This window comes from Halichoerus grypus, chromosome 3, assembly GCF_964656455.1.
Source record: "Halichoerus grypus chromosome 3, mHalGry1.hap1.1, whole genome shotgun sequence".
Lineage (NCBI taxonomy): Eukaryota > Metazoa > Chordata > Mammalia > Carnivora > Phocidae > Halichoerus > Halichoerus grypus.
Window position 1 is genome coordinate 34,217,922 of NC_135714.1, and position 20,203 is coordinate 34,238,124.

At 43.4% G+C, this 20,203-nt stretch overlaps 1 protein-coding gene across 8 annotated transcripts in view; it reads left to right on the forward strand.

Annotated features, from left to right (window-relative positions):
- Positions 1-20,203, forward strand: part of LIMCH1 (LIM and calponin homology domains 1) — a 318,240-nt gene that overhangs the window by 242,558 nt on the left and 55,479 nt on the right. For 7 of the 8 annotated variants that reach the window (XM_036076952.2, XM_036076955.2, XM_036076953.2 and 4 more), the window contains 3 exons: positions 13,789-13,824; positions 18,260-18,386; positions 19,840-19,997. In XM_036076952.2, coding sequence (XP_035932845.2) covers positions 13,789-13,824; positions 18,260-18,386; positions 19,840-19,997 — 321 coding nt within the window. Of the gene's footprint in view, positions 1-3,103; positions 3,407-5,949; positions 6,193-6,705; positions 7,036-8,357; positions 8,474-8,582; positions 8,695-9,136; positions 9,398-13,788; positions 13,825-18,259; positions 18,387-19,839; positions 19,998-20,203 lie in introns of all 8 variants that reach the window. The other variant, XM_036076942.2, reaches the window with a different exon arrangement.

Here is a 20,203-nt window from a genome sequence, read left to right on the forward strand (position 1 = left end):
TCGAAAAAATCAAAGCCTCAAACCTCCCCCCATGAATATCAAGCCAGATAACCTGAGTCTGCCCCTGAAATTCACTTTATTTACCTAAATTCAGATGACTGGAACTAGAAGCCTCAGTATTCTCCTCTACAAAGTAGACATGAGAATTCCTAGCTCACAGGGTTGTCAGGAAGGTTAGCGTATCTGAAATACACTAGCTGCTCAGAGAGTTGTAATTGTTGAAAACTGAAGTAGAACATACTGAAGCTTGACAACAGACTGCCCTCAAGGTCCTTCAAGGGAAAAAGAAAAGCACATTTATAACAGGTTACTTAAAAATTTCAGTAACTAGATACCTGTGAACACAATCTTTTATATCTACCTTGTACACCGTATGTATTACTGCATGGCCAAAAGTACCAGTTCAGACTTTGTGTTATTATCTTTTTTCCCCTCTTTTTCTGAGTCTGCCTTGAAACTCTGAATTTACAGGATTCAAGCAAGTAGCGGAAAATCAGGCATTATGACCGTTTTTTTTTTTTTTTCTTTTTTTCCAAGTGGGTAGGGAGTGGCTTTCAGTGGCCAGTGATACAGAAAGCTTTCTTCACCGTCTTTTTTTTTTTAAGTCCACACATCTAAATTGAGATCGCTTGAAACAAGTGCTGCCACGCTGGGCATTTAGCCTAAAAAGAAACACCCCGGGGAATCTGTAGCAGGGCTTGGGCTCCTGTGATCCAGAGAACACCAGATTCTCCCTGCTCAAATTGGCATCACAAATTGGCATGGTCATTTGCATAAATGCATATGTTTTATTCTAAAGAATTCTGCCTGAGTTCGGGGGGAGATGGTAACCCAAGACCCCTGGTCAAAAAATGAAAAGAGTGCTGCTTTTGAATGTACGAGGTTCCAGCTAGGGGTCCGCTCCCCGCCTGAACTTGGAGTCGGATCAGCTGAGATGAGATAATGAGTTTGAAAGCGCTTTGTAAACTGTAAAGTGCCATGCAAGCATTGTAAGGTATGATTAGTTAGCATTCTGCTATCATTAATCCTAGCAGAACATTGCTGTCTGTGACCAGCAATGCAAATCACAACTCCGGTCTAAGCACAACCCACAAGGTCCCTTTATTTAGTAACTAAAATACTTTTCTTTCTCCTACTACCATAGTCATGATAATGCCTTATTTTTTATATGATGTTCTGCTTTCAGTACTCTTCCTGGCTGGGTTTTTTGCTTAACGCACAGTATAGTGGTTAAAAGAGAACCCCTGGAGCCAGACAGCCTGGGTGTGAATTTTAACTTAAGCCCTGGCACTTTGACCTTGGGCAAGTTTCTGAACCTAGAACCTAGTTTCTACTCTCTTAAAATGGTGATGCTAATAACACTAACATTGCAGGGTTGGTATTAGGTTTAAATGAACTAACACTTAGAAGGAATTCCAGCCAATAGTGCGTGCTCAATAATTGTTAGCCACTTTCTTTGTCATCAACATTGTGCTTTTTAAATAATGCTTTTTTGAAGACACGAGTTCAATGGCCTGTGATTTCCATTGGCCTTTCTTATGGCTATAGTCAACCAACACCAGTTGGTACTTGCCAGATGGCGTTGGCGAAGGAGGTAGGGAGGAGCATGAGCACCATCCAGGAGGGGCCAGGCAGGACCCTGGGAGTCAGGTGTGCAACTCAAAGGGCAGGATTTCATATTTTAAGAAATAAATTTATTCGGGGAGCAAAGCACTGCCAACCACTTCCAAATTCTGTATTTTAAATTTTTATTGAGGACAATGGCAGCAGTGAGAAGAAGGAATTTTCTGGGCGTGATTAGTGATGATTTGATTTTCCAAAAAGTCAGATGGAGTGAGGGCCTGCTATAGTCTTAAGATGTAGCCCCCTCAGGAGCAGTATGGAGCAGGATAGCAGAAAGCAGGCGGCCTGGTTGATCAGGGTATAGAGTCTCATTGTTCATTTTACTCCTAGCTAGGCTAATTCCTCCTTCTTCATTTCTGAGATGAGTTGTCCTTTGAGGATGAAGAATTTACTCTTAATTTTCTCTTAGAAATTGGATACAAAGTAGGTGAGCAATAGGAGTCAAGATATTTTATTTACTTATCTTTATGAAACGAGAAGATAATGATTTTTAAAAGTTTTAACATTTTATTATTACTTAGAATAATAATTACTTAGAAGCAAGGCTGAGCCTATGAGCAGGGGGAGAGGAGTTTGTATGAATCCCAGACGGACACATTCGACCCTATTCCTATCCCACATGCCTCCAACAAAAACAAAAAACAAAACTAAGTGAAAAGTCCTGATATTCCACCATTAAACTGCATTCAGGAATTTGAAAGTTTGAAAAGTCTTTAATATCTCTTTGAAAATGGAAATAGCACAAAGTATTGATTTTTTTTTAGCTATTTTGGCAAAATGTTTGGTCACAATTTACTTGACATCCAGCATATGATGAAGAAGAGCTAAGAGGTGGACAGTCGTTGGGGTAGAAGATCGAATACAGAGCTGCTCGTGGGGAGGTGCAGGGCAAAAGAAGCATTTATGCCCCAGGTCCATCCTGTGAATAGTCATAAAATCTTCCAGATGCTTCAGGTTAGCTCAGTTCTGCAGAAAGACCTTCCTCACACTTTGTGATTGGGTACGTAGTCTAGGTTTGCTGTCACACACAGCTGCCTGCATTAGCTTTCCCCCAGATCAGTTTCTTGGTGGCTCAGATTGTTGCCCTGTCACTCAAAAACAAATTGTGTACCTGTTGGGTGCACTGCTAATGTTCGAAAGAAAAAAGAACAACCAAAAACTTTCTACTCTTTCCAATTTCATGACAAGAGTTTGGATTGTCCTTCTCAGAGCCATTTAGGATCCTGCATTGCTGATGCTAATGGGGCCCTGTCAATTAAATGACTTTTTAGCATTGCTAGTAGCTGGTTAAATTCAAGGTTTTAAAACCCACTCTAACTATGCTACAACCCTGGACTAAAATAGCAAACAGATGTCATCTAAACTAATGATACCGAGAAGACCTTTCACTAACAACACAATGTGTGTGTCTGGAGATGGGAATTTAAAAGAATATTTGGTCTGATCACATGGAGGGTTCTCTTTAATTTTGCTCCATCAGTCACAAGCAATTAAGTAATGAGAAAGAAGCTGTTCATGACATTAACCTTCGCAAAGAAAACCCTTTCCCGACCCACCAACGGGGCAAAGATTCAGAGTCAGAAGAGGAAGTTGCATGTCGGCGGCCTGATCTTGAGAAAGATGACTTTGCTGCAAGGAGAGCGAGGATGAACCAGACCAAGCCAGCAGTGCCATTGAATCAACTCCTCTATGGGCCTTACCGAAAAAAGGAGGCAGAGAAATCAGAGAGCAGCAAACCGCTCTCAAAGGGAATTTCAGAAAAGAAAAGTCTAGAATATAAAAGGTGTGCGCTGTGTGTGTGTTTGTGTGAGTGAGAGAGGGGGCATAATTAAGTGAAGGTGACTTGTGTCATAGGCCCCCATTCCTTTCTTTCCTTTCCCAGTTACAAATAATCGGTAATGGTGGTTTGTTTTGAAGCAGAACTCCAGATATCCAGTCTCCCTAAATGCAGTGGCAGAGACTAGAATGGCCATGTCCAAAATAGGGCTGAATTCACCAAATAAACTTTGAGTTCCAGTGGACACATCACCACAAATGATTGGCGTTATTGGCACAAGCAGACATGTACTATTGCCAATCAGGGGCGGCCACCATCCAAAGCTGCTCCAGTCCATTCGCAGGAAGCAGAAAACACAGTCATTCCTTAGCTGTAGGCTCTTCTCCCTTATTGGCTCCTTTTAGATATTGGGAGGGGAAGAAAATGAGGCTTGCTCTTTCTTTCCACATACCAGCAAAATCACTTAGACATTTAATGATGGATATTTCTCATTAAAAACACACACACAAAACCGGGGTGCCTGGGTGGCTCAGTCGGTTGAGCATCTGACTCTTGATCTCAGGGTCATGATTTCAAGCCCCGCATTGGGCTCCACACTGGGTGTGGAACCAAAAAAAAAAAAAAAACCTTCTCAAAAATATAATACGTTTCTGTTTGTTCTTTTATAGAAATTGTTTTTGAATGAGTTTCCCTTTTGCAACCTTTTCCCCATCCTCTTCATTTGGGAAAGGAAAACTGTAGCAAAATGGGTTTTGGCCAGTGATTTTTATCCTAGGAGGGATATGAATTTATTAAAGGTGTCAGCTTGCTAAATTTCATCACACAGAGTTGATCATTCTTGCATTTTTTCCTTATACCAGAATCAGAGATTTGCATCGTCAAATTGCCATCTCTTTGCCCCTCATTTAAGGGGGTTTGTAAATTCTGTTGAACAAAGAATATAAACATCTTAACTGTGTTTTACACAATTCAAATGGTTCTTTGGGCAGAGTCACTGAGCTCAGTGGAGTAGTCAGTGGTGCTTGTTGCTGTTGTTCTGGAAAGTACCAGGTACAAAATGTGTGGACGATCCTGGGATATAGAACAGGGGTTAGAGCACAGAAGCCTGGCGTGATTTTTTTACAGGACACACTCTAGCTTCGGGAGTCTCTCGCTCTGTGCTGCTCTTGTTGGCGTGCCTTGTAACAAACCATTCTAGGAGGGCCTTGTGGGAGGGATCCGTTGTTGCACGTGAAACAAAGACTTCTGGACAACTGACTAGCACCAACACACATTGATGGGGATCAGCAACTTGGGTTAGGAAAAGGAGTTGCTTTTGTATCTCCCTTTTTTCCTTTCTCCTGCATGCAATTTTAATTCCCGGTATTTCCAGCCTCATTTGTCACCTGACTCTGTGTTTGGGGACATGGCTCTGAGTCTGGGATGGCCCATGACCTCTCTAGAGAGCATCAAAGAACTGATGAAAGAAGAGAAGGCCCCTCGTGGCTCTTGCCTCTGCCCTTCCTTCATCCCCTTTCCCAAACTAAAATTAAACAGAAAATTCTGTAGCCTTCCCAACCTGTAGAGGCTCTGCAAAGACACCACATCATCCAGGTAACAGAAGAATACCTCTTGGTTTTCTGGCTTGGATGATATCTTTTTTTAAAAAACAAATAACCTTCTTTATGTAGGTTTTTGAGATTTTCTATCTCAGGAAGCATGTTTAGTTAGAAATTGACTTTTAATGCAATTGAATGTTTTATGCATATAGATGCCACAGCTTTGATTTAAATGACAGCATTGTCAGCATGAAGCCACCCAACATCCACTTCTTGGGAGAACAGTTGAAAATATCAGTTTTAACATCAATAAAGATGACCAGTTATTAACACAAGAAACAAGTGGGTATTGACTCTGTAGATCCAGGTGAAGAGGATACAGTCTGTTTAATCTTCAAGTTTATATTACCCAAACCTAACCAATGCTATTGGGAAGCAGAGACTGATTTTGAAGGACGAAACTTTCTGTTTGGAATCGACTTAAATGTACTTTCTGGCAGTTGTGAGTTTATGGTTGAGATATTTAATATGTGAACAACGTTCCAGCTATCTCCAAACTAATCCTAGAATTTGGATCATGCAGAGCTCATTACTAACCTTTTACTGGTGCAGTAAAAGACATTCCAAGACAGCTCAGGGATTCAATCAGAAAACTTGAATTCATTACAGTAATTTGAATAGTGTGGGAATTGGGCATCATTACTGTCAAACCGAAATCTCATTACCATTCTTAATAGTCTTTCAGCAAGCCCTGGCTTCTCTTCCTAAACTAAACTAGAGACTGTCATGTGGTGGAGAAAACTCCATCTCATTACAGTATCAAAAGGGTAACATAGGCGAAAGGAATCAAGGCTCCAATTGATTCCATATTTTTTGAGAAAGGGAAAGGTGCCTCCTTCATTTCCTTGTGTCCTTAGCCTCTGAAATTCCTTCCTTGACATTCTGTTTGTCTGCTCCCCTTCCTTGAACCTGATTTTTCCAATGATGTGGGGGCCTGGATAAAATTGACAGAAACCAGGGCCAAACAGAAGAGGTGAAGTCAATGGTGACCTGTATCACTCGGGCTCAGGAGAGCGAACCGGCAGAATTGGGAGTGAGGAAGGTGCCAGATCTTTACAGGGATGACCTGGCTCAGCGGAGAATTCAGGGCCACCTCGCCCCTCACCGAGAGGCTCCGAGATTTGTCACAGTCTCCAATATCACCGAAGCTGACTTGGAGACGTGGGAGAGACTGAAAGTGTCAGAAAAGACGAGGTGTGTCATGTTTTTCCCGAGTTTTCCCCTGGCGGTGGTTTCATTAAGCTTTGAAGGAATTAAATGCTTATCCTTCTATCATTTTTTATTCTCGTGGCTGGAGAAAAAATACCTCTCAAAACAGTATATTCTGCATGAGTTTAAAGTTATTAATACCAAAAGTTACGAGCCACTGGATGGAAAAGATCTTCTTTAATTAAACCAACTACTGTGGATGATAATTTTGACTGGCTTGTTTATACTTGATTTTTAACAAATTTTCATTATTTCACTGTACCTAAGATTTTCTTATGCCATCATTTATGATGTTGGAAGGGATATTTTGAAAACTATAGAAGCTTAAAGCCCTAGGCAAGACAATGATCATTCCTTCGTTTGTTTGATGAATGGAAAAGCAATTCTTCTCTAGCCATAGAAGTATTTTTCATAAATCTAGTATTCAAAAAAAAAAAAGCTCTTATTAATTTACACTTGTCTTAGAAGTGTTTGGAACTCATTTCTGGTTCTGACTAGGGATGGAGATGTTGAGCACATCTGTGCCCCTGAGCCTTCACCAGAAATTAAAGCAGAAACTGCCATTCGTGATGATTTTGCCAGCCGCAAAGCGAGGGCCTATAAGAAAGCTTCCAGCCCCCGGCAGAAGTTTGTGCACTTTGGACCCGTGACAGAGATAGATCAGCAGAAATGGAAGCAGCTCAGCATCGGCCAGGCTGGGCCTAGGGAGGAGGTAGAAGAAGTCCTCAGTCGTGGCAGCAAGACTGAAACCTACTCTGTCCCCCCTTCCTCCGCGGCCACGTCCAGTTTAGAAAAAGACCAAACGCTTACTCCACAAAATGACCCCAGGTATTTTCCTCCATCCGTGTGCAAGACCTGCATGGGAGCCATTGCTGCTTTGAAAGGGTCTGCTGAAGCACCTGTCAGAAACCTCTGGCCATCCCATAGTTTTAACAGACTCTTTGGCTGGTTGGCAGAGAAGTAACGTTAGCAGGTCACCCTGGGGAGGAGCACGTGTGTGAATGTTAATGGCAGGTGTCCATTTTGATTCTGTTGTCCCCAGAATCCCTGCCTGGGAATGCCAGTAATCTTGGCGAAGGACCCTTTTTCCCTCGGCTGCATTAGCACTACTTTATTAGTTGGAAATACTGAAATGAACTCGATGGAATGTTTTAATGATACCCTATTGTTTCTTCTAAAGATACATTGATAAAAATCAGGTTTATCCTTAACCTCCCTCTTTTCCTATCCCAGGAAGGGAAGAAAAAAATAGTTATTAATATCATTTGTTCAAATTTGGACACTGAAGCAGTTGAAAAGAAAGTAAAGGTCTCTTTCCTCCCCTACTTAAAAAAAATAATTGTATAATAAATGGTGAATGGAAAAAGACTCCTCTCTTGGGGTTCCTATGAGTCAAGAGTTTCCTTGGCCGAATCTCCATCCAAATGTGTGAGGGATCACCTGGGAAAAGCCCGTGTCGGCCTGTCACGGGTTCTCATCCTTGCTGGAGGCCTTCCAGCTTTGAATTTCCAAGTTCTCTTTTGGGCGTTCAGTTCTGTGGGCTGGTCTCTCTTCCAGGAAGCAGGTATTAGGAGGTTTATAAGCCCCTAGACTCTCCCGGGAGCCTCCATTCCACCTGCATGTTGGGAGCAAAGTAATGCTCTCCATGGCAAGAGGAAATGCTTAAGACGTCCTCCTCTGTGCTTTGTCCTTGAAATCCAAAGGAAACAGTGAATGGTCTATGACATACAGAGGGGTGTCTTTCATCCAATACTGTGGCCGACAGCATAGAGATAGCAGATTGTAGATATAAGTAATCCTAGTACACCAGAAATACAGTTGGTGTTTCAGAGGCTGACGGGACCTGGGGTGGAGGAGGTGGGGGTAAGAAATTAGTAAGAAATGCATCATTGAGTCCTTGACTAGGGAGGGGGCCGTCACTTAGCCCCATGGTGACAGGGTCTCGCCAGCCTTCTTTGACTTTCCTCAGGCCCTCTCTGGGGCTCGCCTTCCATGATCTCCATCTGAGTGTGTCATCCTTACTAACCAGCTTCCGGAATGAGAGCAGCCGAACTCTTCTTAATCTCTCAGTCCCAACCACGTTCCTTGTGTCCTTTCATAATTCTTTTTCCTCTTCTCTCTTGCCACCAATGCTACTTGATTATCCCCAGAATAGTGAATTCTGGCGTCGCTGACTATTGCAAAAGGGTCTCGCGGCTGGCTTCTGTGCTGGAGACCCAGGAGGAGCATGTGTGCGGTTTGAGCGAGCGCCCGGGGACAGAGGAAGGTGAGGAGCAACGTTCCCTCCCTTCCCAGGAGGTGACGGATGACAGGTGGGGTCAAGGCCTCGGGTGTGAAGTCTTCCCTAGCAGTAAAGCTGTCCTCTCTGGCTTCAGCGACAAGCAAACAGCTGCCACAGGTTGGCAAAGAAGAGAAGGAAGGAGCTGCTCAAAGAGATTCTGCGAGGCCGCCAAAGGCTGAAAGATCAGAGGAGAGCAGCCAGCCACCGTGAGCACTTGTCTGCCTTCCAGGGTGTGCTACTTCTGCTGTGTGTGGCTGTTGTGTTCCCAGAAAACAGCTTCGAACCACAGTATGCCCTTGATGACTGATGTGGCATGGAGTTCAGTCACTTAAAAGAATGCACCCATCCCAGGGTCAGAGTTCTGCTCTCAGCGCCCTCCCTGAGTAGAGATTTGAGCCTTTGCATGTGGTTGGGTGCTGGCCGGATTTCATCCTCAGGAATCCTGACAACCCGAAAGGGAAACCCGTTCCGGTGTAAGTACCCATTGCATGATGGAGGCCCACGGTATTAGTACTCAGTTGCTATGTGTGTTGCTGCCTCCGTGGACGTTGGCTTCTTCTGTCTTGGGTTGATGCCCGTGGGTGATGCTACTGAAAATATCTTTAGCAGTAAGTGGCCTTTGACTGGCTGGACTGAATGTTGCCCTAGTTTGTGTCCCCCGGCCTCTGAATGCAAGACTTCGGGGACGGAAGAGAGCTCAGAGAAGATGACAGCTCCCGCCAGGAGTGGCAGCGGACTGAAAGGCCAAGGAAGGTTGTATGATTCACAAAAAGATGACATGATGGTCAGGAGAACCGGGATGTCTCTTAGACGCGTTGGATCCAATGTAAACCAGTTCCTTCCAGTTCCATTTGCAAAGCGACAGGATGTGGCGGCATCTGCCAAGGGTCCACCATTGAAGGATAAGAGGTCAGAAGATTTTCCTGAGCCTTTGTGATTTTGTTTCTCTGCTCTGAGCCTCCATAATGCTTTGAGTATGTTATTAACGCCTTATGGTACCTCAGTGCCACTTATCTGTGATTGCTTGCGGAAATGGAATGATAAAAATTGGCCCAGTCTGCCAGGAATTTTTTTTCCCTTTTTTGCATATAAGCAGGTGTGGAAAGAAGATGCAGTTGTGAGTTTTCCTGTTGAACTTTTTTTTTTTTCTGACTCACCTTGTGGGCCACCTAAATGGGTAACTCTTTTATTTCTTCCTAGCTTGTATAGGAGCCCTCAGGTAAAGGAACTGAACTTCTTTCTGACCTACTTGATTTCAGTTTGGTGCCAGGAGGGTCTTCAGGTCCAAAGAAGATGTATACCACTTACCAATTTGTAATTTCATTTCATTTCAACATTAGCAAACACTCAGGGCTTTCTAGAGGTAAGATTTCTATTCCATGCTGTGACTTGATTTAAAAGAACGAGTAAGGAGGGGCATCCGGGTGACTCAGTCAGTGAAGCGTCTGCCTTCAGCTCAGGTCATGATCCCAGGGTCCTGGGATCAAGCCCCACGTTGGGCTCCCTGCTCACTGGGGAGCCCGCTTCTCCCTCTCCTCCTTGCTCGTGTGCTCTCTCTCTCACTATCTCTGTCTCTCTCTCAAATAAATAAATAAAAATCTTAAAAAAAAAAAAACGAGTAAGGAAATAATCTGAAGTTTGTAGTTAAAAGTACTATATGTTGAAGCTTCTATTGCTATTTAATAAGAGTGATACATTTTTGTTAAAAGTGTGGTCTGCCAGATCTAAGTAGAATAAAAGAGTGAGAGGTGTTTTGCATAATTACAGGATCCATAGAAAGCAGGAAGTGATGAGGTTCCACTTCACGAAGGACCTTGAAAGTAGCGGGTCAGAGGGTAGGATAGGGAGCAGGGAAAACCTTAAGTAACACCCAAATTTTAAAACTAAGATCCTAGCTATCTTTATGACCTGAATTTAATCTATGCTTTATATTTCTCTGAATCATCATACTACTACTCTCGCAGAGCCTCTTTGTAACGTTGGTTTCAGGACGCTATTCATGCTCTGCTTCATAGTGCAGAGTGCTTTGTAGCCCTTTCAAAGGGTGGCTTCTCCCTGTAGCTCTCCTTCTGGCAATTCACAGGTAGGGCGATGGAGAGAGAAGAGGGTGAGTGGATCCCACGTGGGTCCCGGCCGGTCACACTGGTCAGGGCTGGTTCGTGGCAGAGGGACTGACTGATCTGCCCAGTCCACCATCCTCACTCACTTTCCAGATGCCCTGACACAGCGTGGCCTTGGGGTCATGGGCTTAAAGCAACTTAGCGTGAAAGGGAAGAAGGAAGAGGGGCCCATGGCTGCCTACCCATTCTAGGTGCTTTCCCATTGACTTACTCCTCACATGACCTTTGAAAGGAAGAAGTCTCAGCTGCATTTTGCAGTTAGGAAACGGAGGCCCATGTCCACACAGCTGATAATTACAGGTCCAACATTCAGATCCAGCTCTGCCTGAGCAGAAAGCCATGGTCCCCTTCCCACACGTTGCCTGCACAGGTTACTAGAGGGAACGGTGGCGGTCTGATGAATTTCCTGTCACTTGTATCTGTCCCTCTATTAGTGATTCAGAGAAAAGCCTCTTTAGATCCAAATGAGAATGAATGGCTAGTTTGAGCAGAAGGAGATGTGGTCACATGAACTGCATGTCAGTTGTGCGACTGAATGAGCATACACCTTGGGAATTCATGTTCCTTTTCCACAACTGTTTATTGAGTAATTACTATGGGTAATTACTGGGAGCTAGGGGATAATTTTAAATGAGCAGGAAACCCATTTTTTCCCCTCCCACTTCAAATGAAACTATGCCAGTTCACAATATGGAAGTATAGAACCAGCTAATTATTGATCCTAAAATGCTTTATTAGTGCTGAAAGTTACATACATGAAATAGATGCATAGAATATTCTCTTTATCTTTCTAAATATCCCTACCCTCACAATTAAACTTTATTCATTGCTTTTTCATTTCTTTTTTTTTTTCTTTCTGGTGGGATGCTTATACCAACTGTGATTTGTCTGGCCAATTTTGTACCTATTGACTCACCTGCTTCGCATTTTTAAAAAAATCTCTTTATTAGTGATTTTTTAACTTACCTTTACTTTTTAGTTTCCATAGGACAACAGAGAAAGTCATTTGAAGCCCAAGCTCTAATTATCTTCTCCCTAACTGCAAAGGCAGGTCTGCTTAAATTGATGCCCTCTTAAATCTAATGAATTAGAAGGAAATTCCTTAAGTCCATAAGTGTATATATAGTAGAAGGGTAAATGAAGGTTATCTCCAGAGACTAAGCTATTCTTTTCTCTTCAATTTCCAGAGCATCCAGTAAGTACTCAATAAATACTTATTGAGGGCCTTATCTGGTCACTATTCAGGGAACCCAAAAAGAAAAATCCCTGCCCTCATGGAGCTTACACTTTAGTGTAAATCTACATTTGTTGGCAGAGATTTCCATGAAATGATGTTAAGTATTTTGTGTAGAAGCAATCTAAATTCAAATATATCTTACATGCGACAACACGTAGCTGAATCTCATCAACAAAATGGGCTAAAGGAGCCAAACTCGGAAGAATACATACTATATGGATCCATTTATATAGTACGAAACACTCGACACTAAGCTCTGGGTATGTCTGGGTTGTGCAGATTCATTGAGGGATATGTGTGTGGCAGGTGCCCCTATTCTACTTCAATAAAACATTAACAAAAATATTCGGATAGAGACACAAAACACGTACTAACTATGAGTTGATTATTTCTAGGTTAACTAGGCATAACTTCTCTGCTCTCTTCCATAGATAATTTAGAAAACACTGGATTTGAATAAGCCTATTCCAATAGGCCTATTAACTGGCAAACATTGATCCTGTCTTCAGAACTAACTGCTCATGCACTCTCCCTTGACCATTGGTCATTGATTCCAAATGTAGTCGTGTTTTTTAGAAAATTGAGTGTATTAGGTTAAACTTTATCCCCTTCTGAAACTATCCCCTGGAGAAACAGAAAATGAGTCTTACTGCCAGAAGAGAAATATCCACAAACCTTTGGGCCATTTCAACAGAGACTTTGGGTCTTGCACTGGTTTGGTTGTCTTCACTGTGAACGAAAACAATTATTAGTGAATGCATGAATGCAGACTGTTCTAGAATGATAAGAGCAGGTAAGAGAGAAGGGTGGGTATGTGTGCACCCATGCATTCCAGGGTGTTTTCCCTAAGATTACAGGAAGACATCTCTAGAGATGACTCTTCTCCCCATAAACTGTTATGAAACTGAACACGAGACTAGGTAATTTTTGCTGAAAACCACAAAATTTAATTTGCTGGAAACTGAAAGCAGGACCTTTTTTCTTTACTCAAATAATTCTTTGTCCACCATCAGAGTGCAGAAATGAACAGCGTTTGAGGGCATAGGTAAGAACCTTCTCTTAACATTTCCCTTTGCTGAAGAGATAGTCATTTGTGGAAGCTGCTTTTTTAAACTGTGCTTTAAAATATGCCCTTGTAATGTCCTAATTTCTTTTTTCTAATTTAACCTTTTTCTTTGCTTTATCAGATGCATTAAAATTTACAGTGTCTTTACTGCAGAAGGTACAACTTTGTAGATCTGAATAATCAGGAGAATATAAAAGACTGTAAAAAGGAAAACTTTGGTTTTTCAAAGTTATGGAATATTATTCAAGTCTGGCTTTGATTAAGGCTGCCAGTTTTCTAGGAATTGTGGTTTTTGTCAAATGCATGCGGAAGGCACTGATTGGGGTTCTGGTTGGAGCTCTGGTTTGCTTTCAGAAAACTGCAGAAACGCTCTTTGATGTCATTTGTGCAAAAGCATTAACACATCAGGGAAAGGGTCAGTAAGCGTGTGCTTCTATGTTGGGTGTCCATTACAGCCCATTACTGCCAAACATAAAGGCAAGAACGGTTTAACTGTTTGTGAACGACCATAATACAGGTTTGGCTTTTTTTTTTTTTTTTCCTTCTTAAACTGCCTTCTCTAAACATTGTGGGTTGCACCTAAGCCTTCTTGTGTTTATATTGAACAGACTCTTTTTTTGTGGGTAGCATGGGGATTATTTTCATCTCTCCTCTGGGTTTTAATACATGTTTTGCGTTCTTTAGCAACGTCAAGACTGTTCCTTCATTTCCAGCAGTTAATAAATATTGCTAATTGTGTAACAACACTTCTCTTCCAGTGTGATCGGCAAAAAAGGTTTGGCACACAAATATGTCACCGGTTATGTTTATTGCCAGCTTGGTTACAGAGCTAACCTTCTGTCTTGCCCATCCTCTAATTTTGTATTTGGTCTTATAGATACGGTCCGAGAACTCCTGTGTCTGATGACGCAGAGTAAGTTGTCTTGTGTTTGTAGGAATCCATTAATGACTAGCTTGAACTGCATGCTTCCCATACTTACCACTAATTGAAATGCAATTGATGCAACAGTGAACTGAGCAGCTCACTGACTCAGCCTCAGAAAAGCGCTTGAAGTTGGAATGCAGAACATATGTTCTGTGCAGGAGAGATGAATGAAAGAGTAACTCGAGCATGATTCTAATACACAGCTGCTGCTTAAACTTAACATTTGCTTTTCATAGATGTGGCATGGGGAGGCTGGTGTGACTGTCTGGATGTTGGTACCCCTTCTGAACCACAGAATTATTCTGTGTTTTGCATTTAATTCTTGATATGTTAGGGCTTGGAGTTAACAATGAAGCAAGCCATTCTCATGGCCCTATTTTTTTTTGAGCTAAGAAAACAAATCCTGAACCACTAATTATAGATTCAGAAGCCCAAGTTCCTCCCAGGTTGGAGTAATGTAAACTGTGGGATGCTCACGACCAGAACATTGGGGTTGCGTTCAAGTTCTGTAGCATAGCAAGGGCTCAAGATGTCAAACGTGACTTGGGCTTCCTCTTCCGGCTCCTTACTTTCCACTCCTCTCAGAGATTCATTCCCTACCTCCGCCTCACATCCACATTTGAGAAGAAGCCACCACTCTCCCATTTATGACCACATTAACTCTGTTTCAGAAATGGATTTCCCATCTGCAGAGCATTCTGAAGCAGATATCCAAGGCAAACATTTTCTATGCACAATACTAGCTTTCTCAGAGTTGAGTAAAATCTGTGTTTTGAGAAACATAATTAATATCTAATTCCAGCGTCAGTCTGTGCGCTGGTGGGAGTCTGGGCCATCAGAAGAGCACACACTGGCCTAAGACATTTAAGTCATCCAGTGAGGCATCTAAATAAGGGTGCAAAACACAAAACTCATTGCCCCCAATGACAAGGAGATTGGGCCCCCAAATTACTGTTTCCAGTACCTTTTCCACGCCTGTGTTCAAGATGTCAGCTTGGTTTGTCCTAGCACTAAGCGGGCTGCCTCGGGTGCCAGGATCCGTTCCCATTGTGCGATCTGTGATTGCTTCATGGCCTGACGTGCAGAACAGTCATGTCTCAAAACCAAGATCCCCCTGAGCTTGACTGACTGCATGGAGTTGTCTATAAAATTGAGCCCTGGTTATTACACTGAAAATCTGCAGTGGCAATATTTAACATGCATTGAAAGGAAGATGATCAAAGATGAATAGGCAAAACTTTGATTTGGTTAGCAAAAACATTTTGATGGGATGGATTTATTCTTCCTCAATGCAAGGCCGCTGTGCAGTTTGCCTAAGACGGATCTCTGGGAAATCCCAAAAGGTGGAAGAAAGGAAGCTACGGTAAAGAGCGTTTGAATCTTGCTTGTTCCTGAATATGAAACCTCACCTACGGGAAAAGTGAATGATTTTTTTCAAGGCAGCGGAGGTGGGGGCTCCCTTCTCTGCCCTAAATTTACAAAAAGCAGCCTCATGGACTAAGAAGAATGAAAGGAGCTTCTTTTCCAGAGATCTTCTCTAGGAGTATCCAAAGTGCCGAATCTCTTCCTTGGGAGTAGACACAACTTGCATGAAGCCGTGTGGGGAGCAAAATGCAAAGTTTATATGGGGAGTTTCATTTTTAAATAGATATTTATTATATGTTTAGTTTCTTCCCCCACTCTCTCCCTTTTTCAAAATCGTTAAAGGTAATTATTGGCACAGGCTCTATTTACTCAGAACTGGCACATTCTTAAAATACAGCCCAATCAAAAAAAGATGTGCCCTTTAAGGAAAATACAGGTCGGGGCAGACCTACCACACAGGCAAACAGAGATTTCCGCCTCCCAGCTAGCCAAATGTTTCCGTAGATATAGTTTCACCTTCTTGCCCTTTTCTTCATGTGCACGCTCCTCCTGTCCCAAGGCTCTCCCCACCAACAGAGCCTGGGCACGGTGAGAGTTGGAGGCTGTTTTATTCCTAATTCCCTCACCTTTGACCTGGCCCCGAAACAATTTCCAGGCTCCCCTGGAGGTGATTTCATCCTGGCCCTCCAAGATGCCAACCCACCGCCATGAGAGACTCTGGGGCTCGGCAGCCGGGGACCCTTGTCCCAACAGCACAAGGCGTGGGCTGAGAGCAGATGTTTAGTGCGAGTCACCTTAATATTCTGGAGCCTGGGCTCCTCCAGGATCCCCCACCCTGCCCCTAAACACACACTTCTTCATTTTGGAGGCTGAGTCCAACCTCTGAAGTAAGGGACATTTTCTGAATGGTGACTCAGCCCATTTTCTGTCTAGTATTATCATTTTTCAACTTGCCTAGTTCCTTTTTTTTGAAGTGGCATAAAGATATGGCTCATAGTTCAGTTATTTCTTTTTTGGCCAGTTGGCTGGAATTTCTTTAAAACAAAACAAAACAACTCTGGGGAAAAATAGTACTTCCTGGTATATGGGAGGGCAAACCAGAGTTTCTCTTTTTATTTCACTAACCAGCTTTTGGCCACATTTGGGCTGGGGTCATTAGAACTTCATGGTGGGAACAGAGATAGGACCTCAGGACAGAAGAAGGCAGTTCTCAAGGCCTTGCTCCCATTCTTTTCTGAGTGATGTAACCAAATCCCAAATCTTGGAGAAGAATGCCATTTTTCCTGGGGTTCCAGAAGAATAGAATGAACTTCAGTCTCTTTCTGGAAAGCCTACTTAAGTGATTTTTCATCCATGATGCTTAAAAAAACAAAAAACATGAGGTTAGGCTTTTCTACCTACCTCTGCAAATTCCCAGATCTTTCTTAAACAACCTTAATAAATAGTCTAAAATAAATGAAAAACTGCAGCCCCTCCCCCCTTGGAGGACTGCAGTTTATCTTTCTAGAAGACGTAGCTGCACGATCCACTGAGTACACAGAGGCAGCTCCCCATGGTGGTTTGCCATTTTTGTGCCAATAGAAGCCTCAGGTAAAAGTCCTGTGTAGTCAGAGTATTTGAATACTCTTGGGGAAGACAGATTGCAAGTACAGTCTTCAGTTTCAGCTCTCTTAGGTCAGACTTAAATAGTCCAACACCTAGAGAGAAGGAAGAGGCACCCAACAGATCCATGCAGCTTCATTTTGAATGCATCGGAATGAAAGTGGGCAGCCATTGCATTGAGGATCTGGCTTCCCCTTCCAGAGCACTGTCTGCTCAGGACCCGACTGGCATCCAGGAACACTGTTGCTGTTGATTGGCTGGCCGTGGGGAGAACTATTTTGGACATCACCGATGATGTCTAGAATTAAGTGGAGTCTAAATGCATGGCTTTTCTTTTTCTTTGTGTTAAGCTGGCTTCAAAAATGGACTGTCATAGTCTTCTGAGAGTTTAACAGTGAACCTCCATTTCTTGATTTTGGACTATGTAACCCACTTGGTCCCAGAGCTCATTTCTTTGAGAGGAGAAAAAAAGGGAGGATTTTGCTTTGGTTTTTATTTCTGTTTTCATCTTGCTGCTTCAGCTTTTGCTGTAACAAAGGTCTATGTAAGCACCATAAGAAGAGGCCCTATGGTCTTGCCCAACATTTAATAAGCTCCTATAGAATATCAATAATATGTATAGCCTAAGGCCTTAAAAAATTGCTTTCCCTATCCTTTGTCTTGTAAAAGAGTAAATTCAGAAGTATCCTGACAAAAATAAGGTAAAATGCTTGTGAGAATATTAAGATACAAAGTATATACTGATTTATATGTTTTATTCCTTAATCTTATGATAAAATACCTTATTTTCTTGATTCCTGGATGCTATCAACTGCACTACCAATTTATAGACATTTTTACAGGAAATAGAAATAACCACATCAAATATATGAATCAGTAATGCATAGCTCTTAGATGCATCCATAATTCAGAAACTTCAATATGAAAAGTTGGGTGTCTTAGACTTGAGGCTAGATGATTTTTTTGAAAGTGGAGAAATTGCCTTAATGTAGAAAGCACGTAAGACAGCTCTTTACGCAAGCATTTACTGTAAGAACGTTTTGCTTCATGGAATGCCACCCTCCTTGCCCATACATTCTTCCCACATCATTTAATTCTCTTCATTTTGTTTCCTAATACATTTCCAATCAAGAAGAGCCCAGAGCTCCAAATACCTTTTTCTAGCTCTTCCATAATATTTTGGCACCTACGTATAAAATTATATTGACTTGCTGCAGCCACCCCTGAAGGCAAAGATGGTCACATTTCGGCTTTGGGGGTTAAAAGGAGAAGAGGTGGGGGCGCTAGCATGCCCGCTGCGGGCTGGGGGATCGCAACACGCCGCGTCGCGCTGCTGTCTTGAGCTGCGGAGGGAAAAGGGGCACTTTTGCCAGCGCGGTAGCGCCCCCACGCGGCAGAACGCGCAGACACATCCCGGGCACCGGTCCATTTTTGTCTGTTCTCTCTCCCCACTCAGGAGCACGAGTATGTTTGACATGCGGTGTGAGGAGGAGGCCACGGTGCAGCCACACAGCAGGGCCCGCCAGGAGCAGCTGCAGCTGATAAATAACCAGCTGCGGGAAGAGGACGACAAATGGCAAGATGTGAGTGTCGGCCAAGGCCAGGGGCAGCGGGGAGGCTGCCCTGCACCATGGGTTAGAGCCCCCTTGGAGCAGGAAGTCAGGTGGGGCGGGTAGACTTGGACTTGAAAGCTAGGCAGGGGAAGGGAGCCCTTCGGGGATTTCAAACAGGGACACAGGAAGTGTGGGAATTAAAGGAAGGTTAATGACAACATGAAAGGTGAAGAGTGAAGGACACAGACATGTATTGGGCAAGCCCCCCCCCCCCCCCCCCCCCCCCCCCGCTAGAAGGTTGGCCACAGAGGGAGGGGGTGGTGCAGGAGGGAGGCACCTGGCACGGGATGTAGACTAGAAGATGCACTGTCTTTCGAGATGATCTATTGAAATGGGTAATCATGCTGCTGATGGCAACAGTAATCGCCAACATCGAAAGCGTACCGGTCACAGACACTGTTCTAACTGCCTTGCGTGTAGGATTTCTTCCGTTTCCTTAGTAACTCAGTGAGCTAGCAACTAGTATCATCCTCCGCTCCACAGATGAGTCCCAGAACAGCTAAGTAACTCGCCCAAAGTCTCACAGCTAGTGGAGTAAGGGAGCCAGGATGAGAACCAGGGAAGGAGGTCTCTGTGGCCTGAGGAGGGCCATGTGATTGTGTGTGTGCTGAGAGCGAAGAGCCAGGGCAGGGAAGAGCTTGAAGATGGGGATGACGGGAGGGAGCATGGATTCTTTGCTGTGGTCCTCACAGAGCTCTCTGAGGTAGCCGTTGCGGCCTTGACTGTACCATCAGCCAAAAAAATTAACGGCTATGAAATGTAGTAATAATCGGGTCTGCCATTTATCGAGCACTTACAATATGGCTGGCACTTCATATGCACTATGTCATTTAACCCTCACGGTAGGCTGGGAAGAGTACATGTCATTGTCATCCTTATTTTAGGGATCAGCAAACTGAGGTGTAGAGAGGCTGACAAACATGCCTGAGATTCCAAAGCACGGAAAAGGTAGCGCTGAGATCCTTTCCCACAGCTGCAATCCCACCCACCTGACTCCAGCGTCCTAGACATCCTTATTTCTGCCTTTTGTTCCTTCCCTGAGGAAACTGTGTCTGTCTGTGGTTGATTCCTACCATTCTGTTGTCAGCAAGTCCATTCACAGTGTGCAGGTCATAAATTGGAAAAAATGAAGTTTCTTACAGTACCCTGTGAAGCAATACTTTAAAATTTAGCAGCTGACATGAGATATGCTTGCATAGTTCATATTACCGTGTTTAAATGAATGTGCTGGCCTGCTATGGAGAATGTGGCCATATCTGAATGTTTCCTGCCTTTGAGGCATTCCTGTTCCCACCAGACTTTACACGGGATTGAGTGGGAATGGCCTCGCATCGTGCTGGGCCCACAGTCAGTGCTCACTCAACTCTGAAGAGTAGAAACGGAATTGTATGTTCTGTCGGCCCCTTGTCCCCCACCCCCCTAGGACCTGGCTCGTTGGAAGAGCCGTAGAAGAAGTGCTTCTCAGGACTTAATCAAGAAAGAGGAAGAAAGGAAGAAAATGGAGAAGTTACTGGCTGGAGAGGACAGAACAAGTGAACGAAGGAAAAGCATCAAAACCTACAGAGAAATTGTTCAAGAAAAGTGAGTCCTTTCTGTTGTTGTCTTTTACATGTACAATGGTGTCCAGATGTGCTTTTTCTAAAAATGATTGGTTATCACAAAGGCTCTGACGCCCATATTACACACTCCCCGGGCTCCCCCCTTCAGCTCAGCCTTGGCTTCTACCGAGGTCTTCTTTGCGATTTCTGTGACTGTTGACTCTGTGATTGCTTCCCCTCCCATGCCCA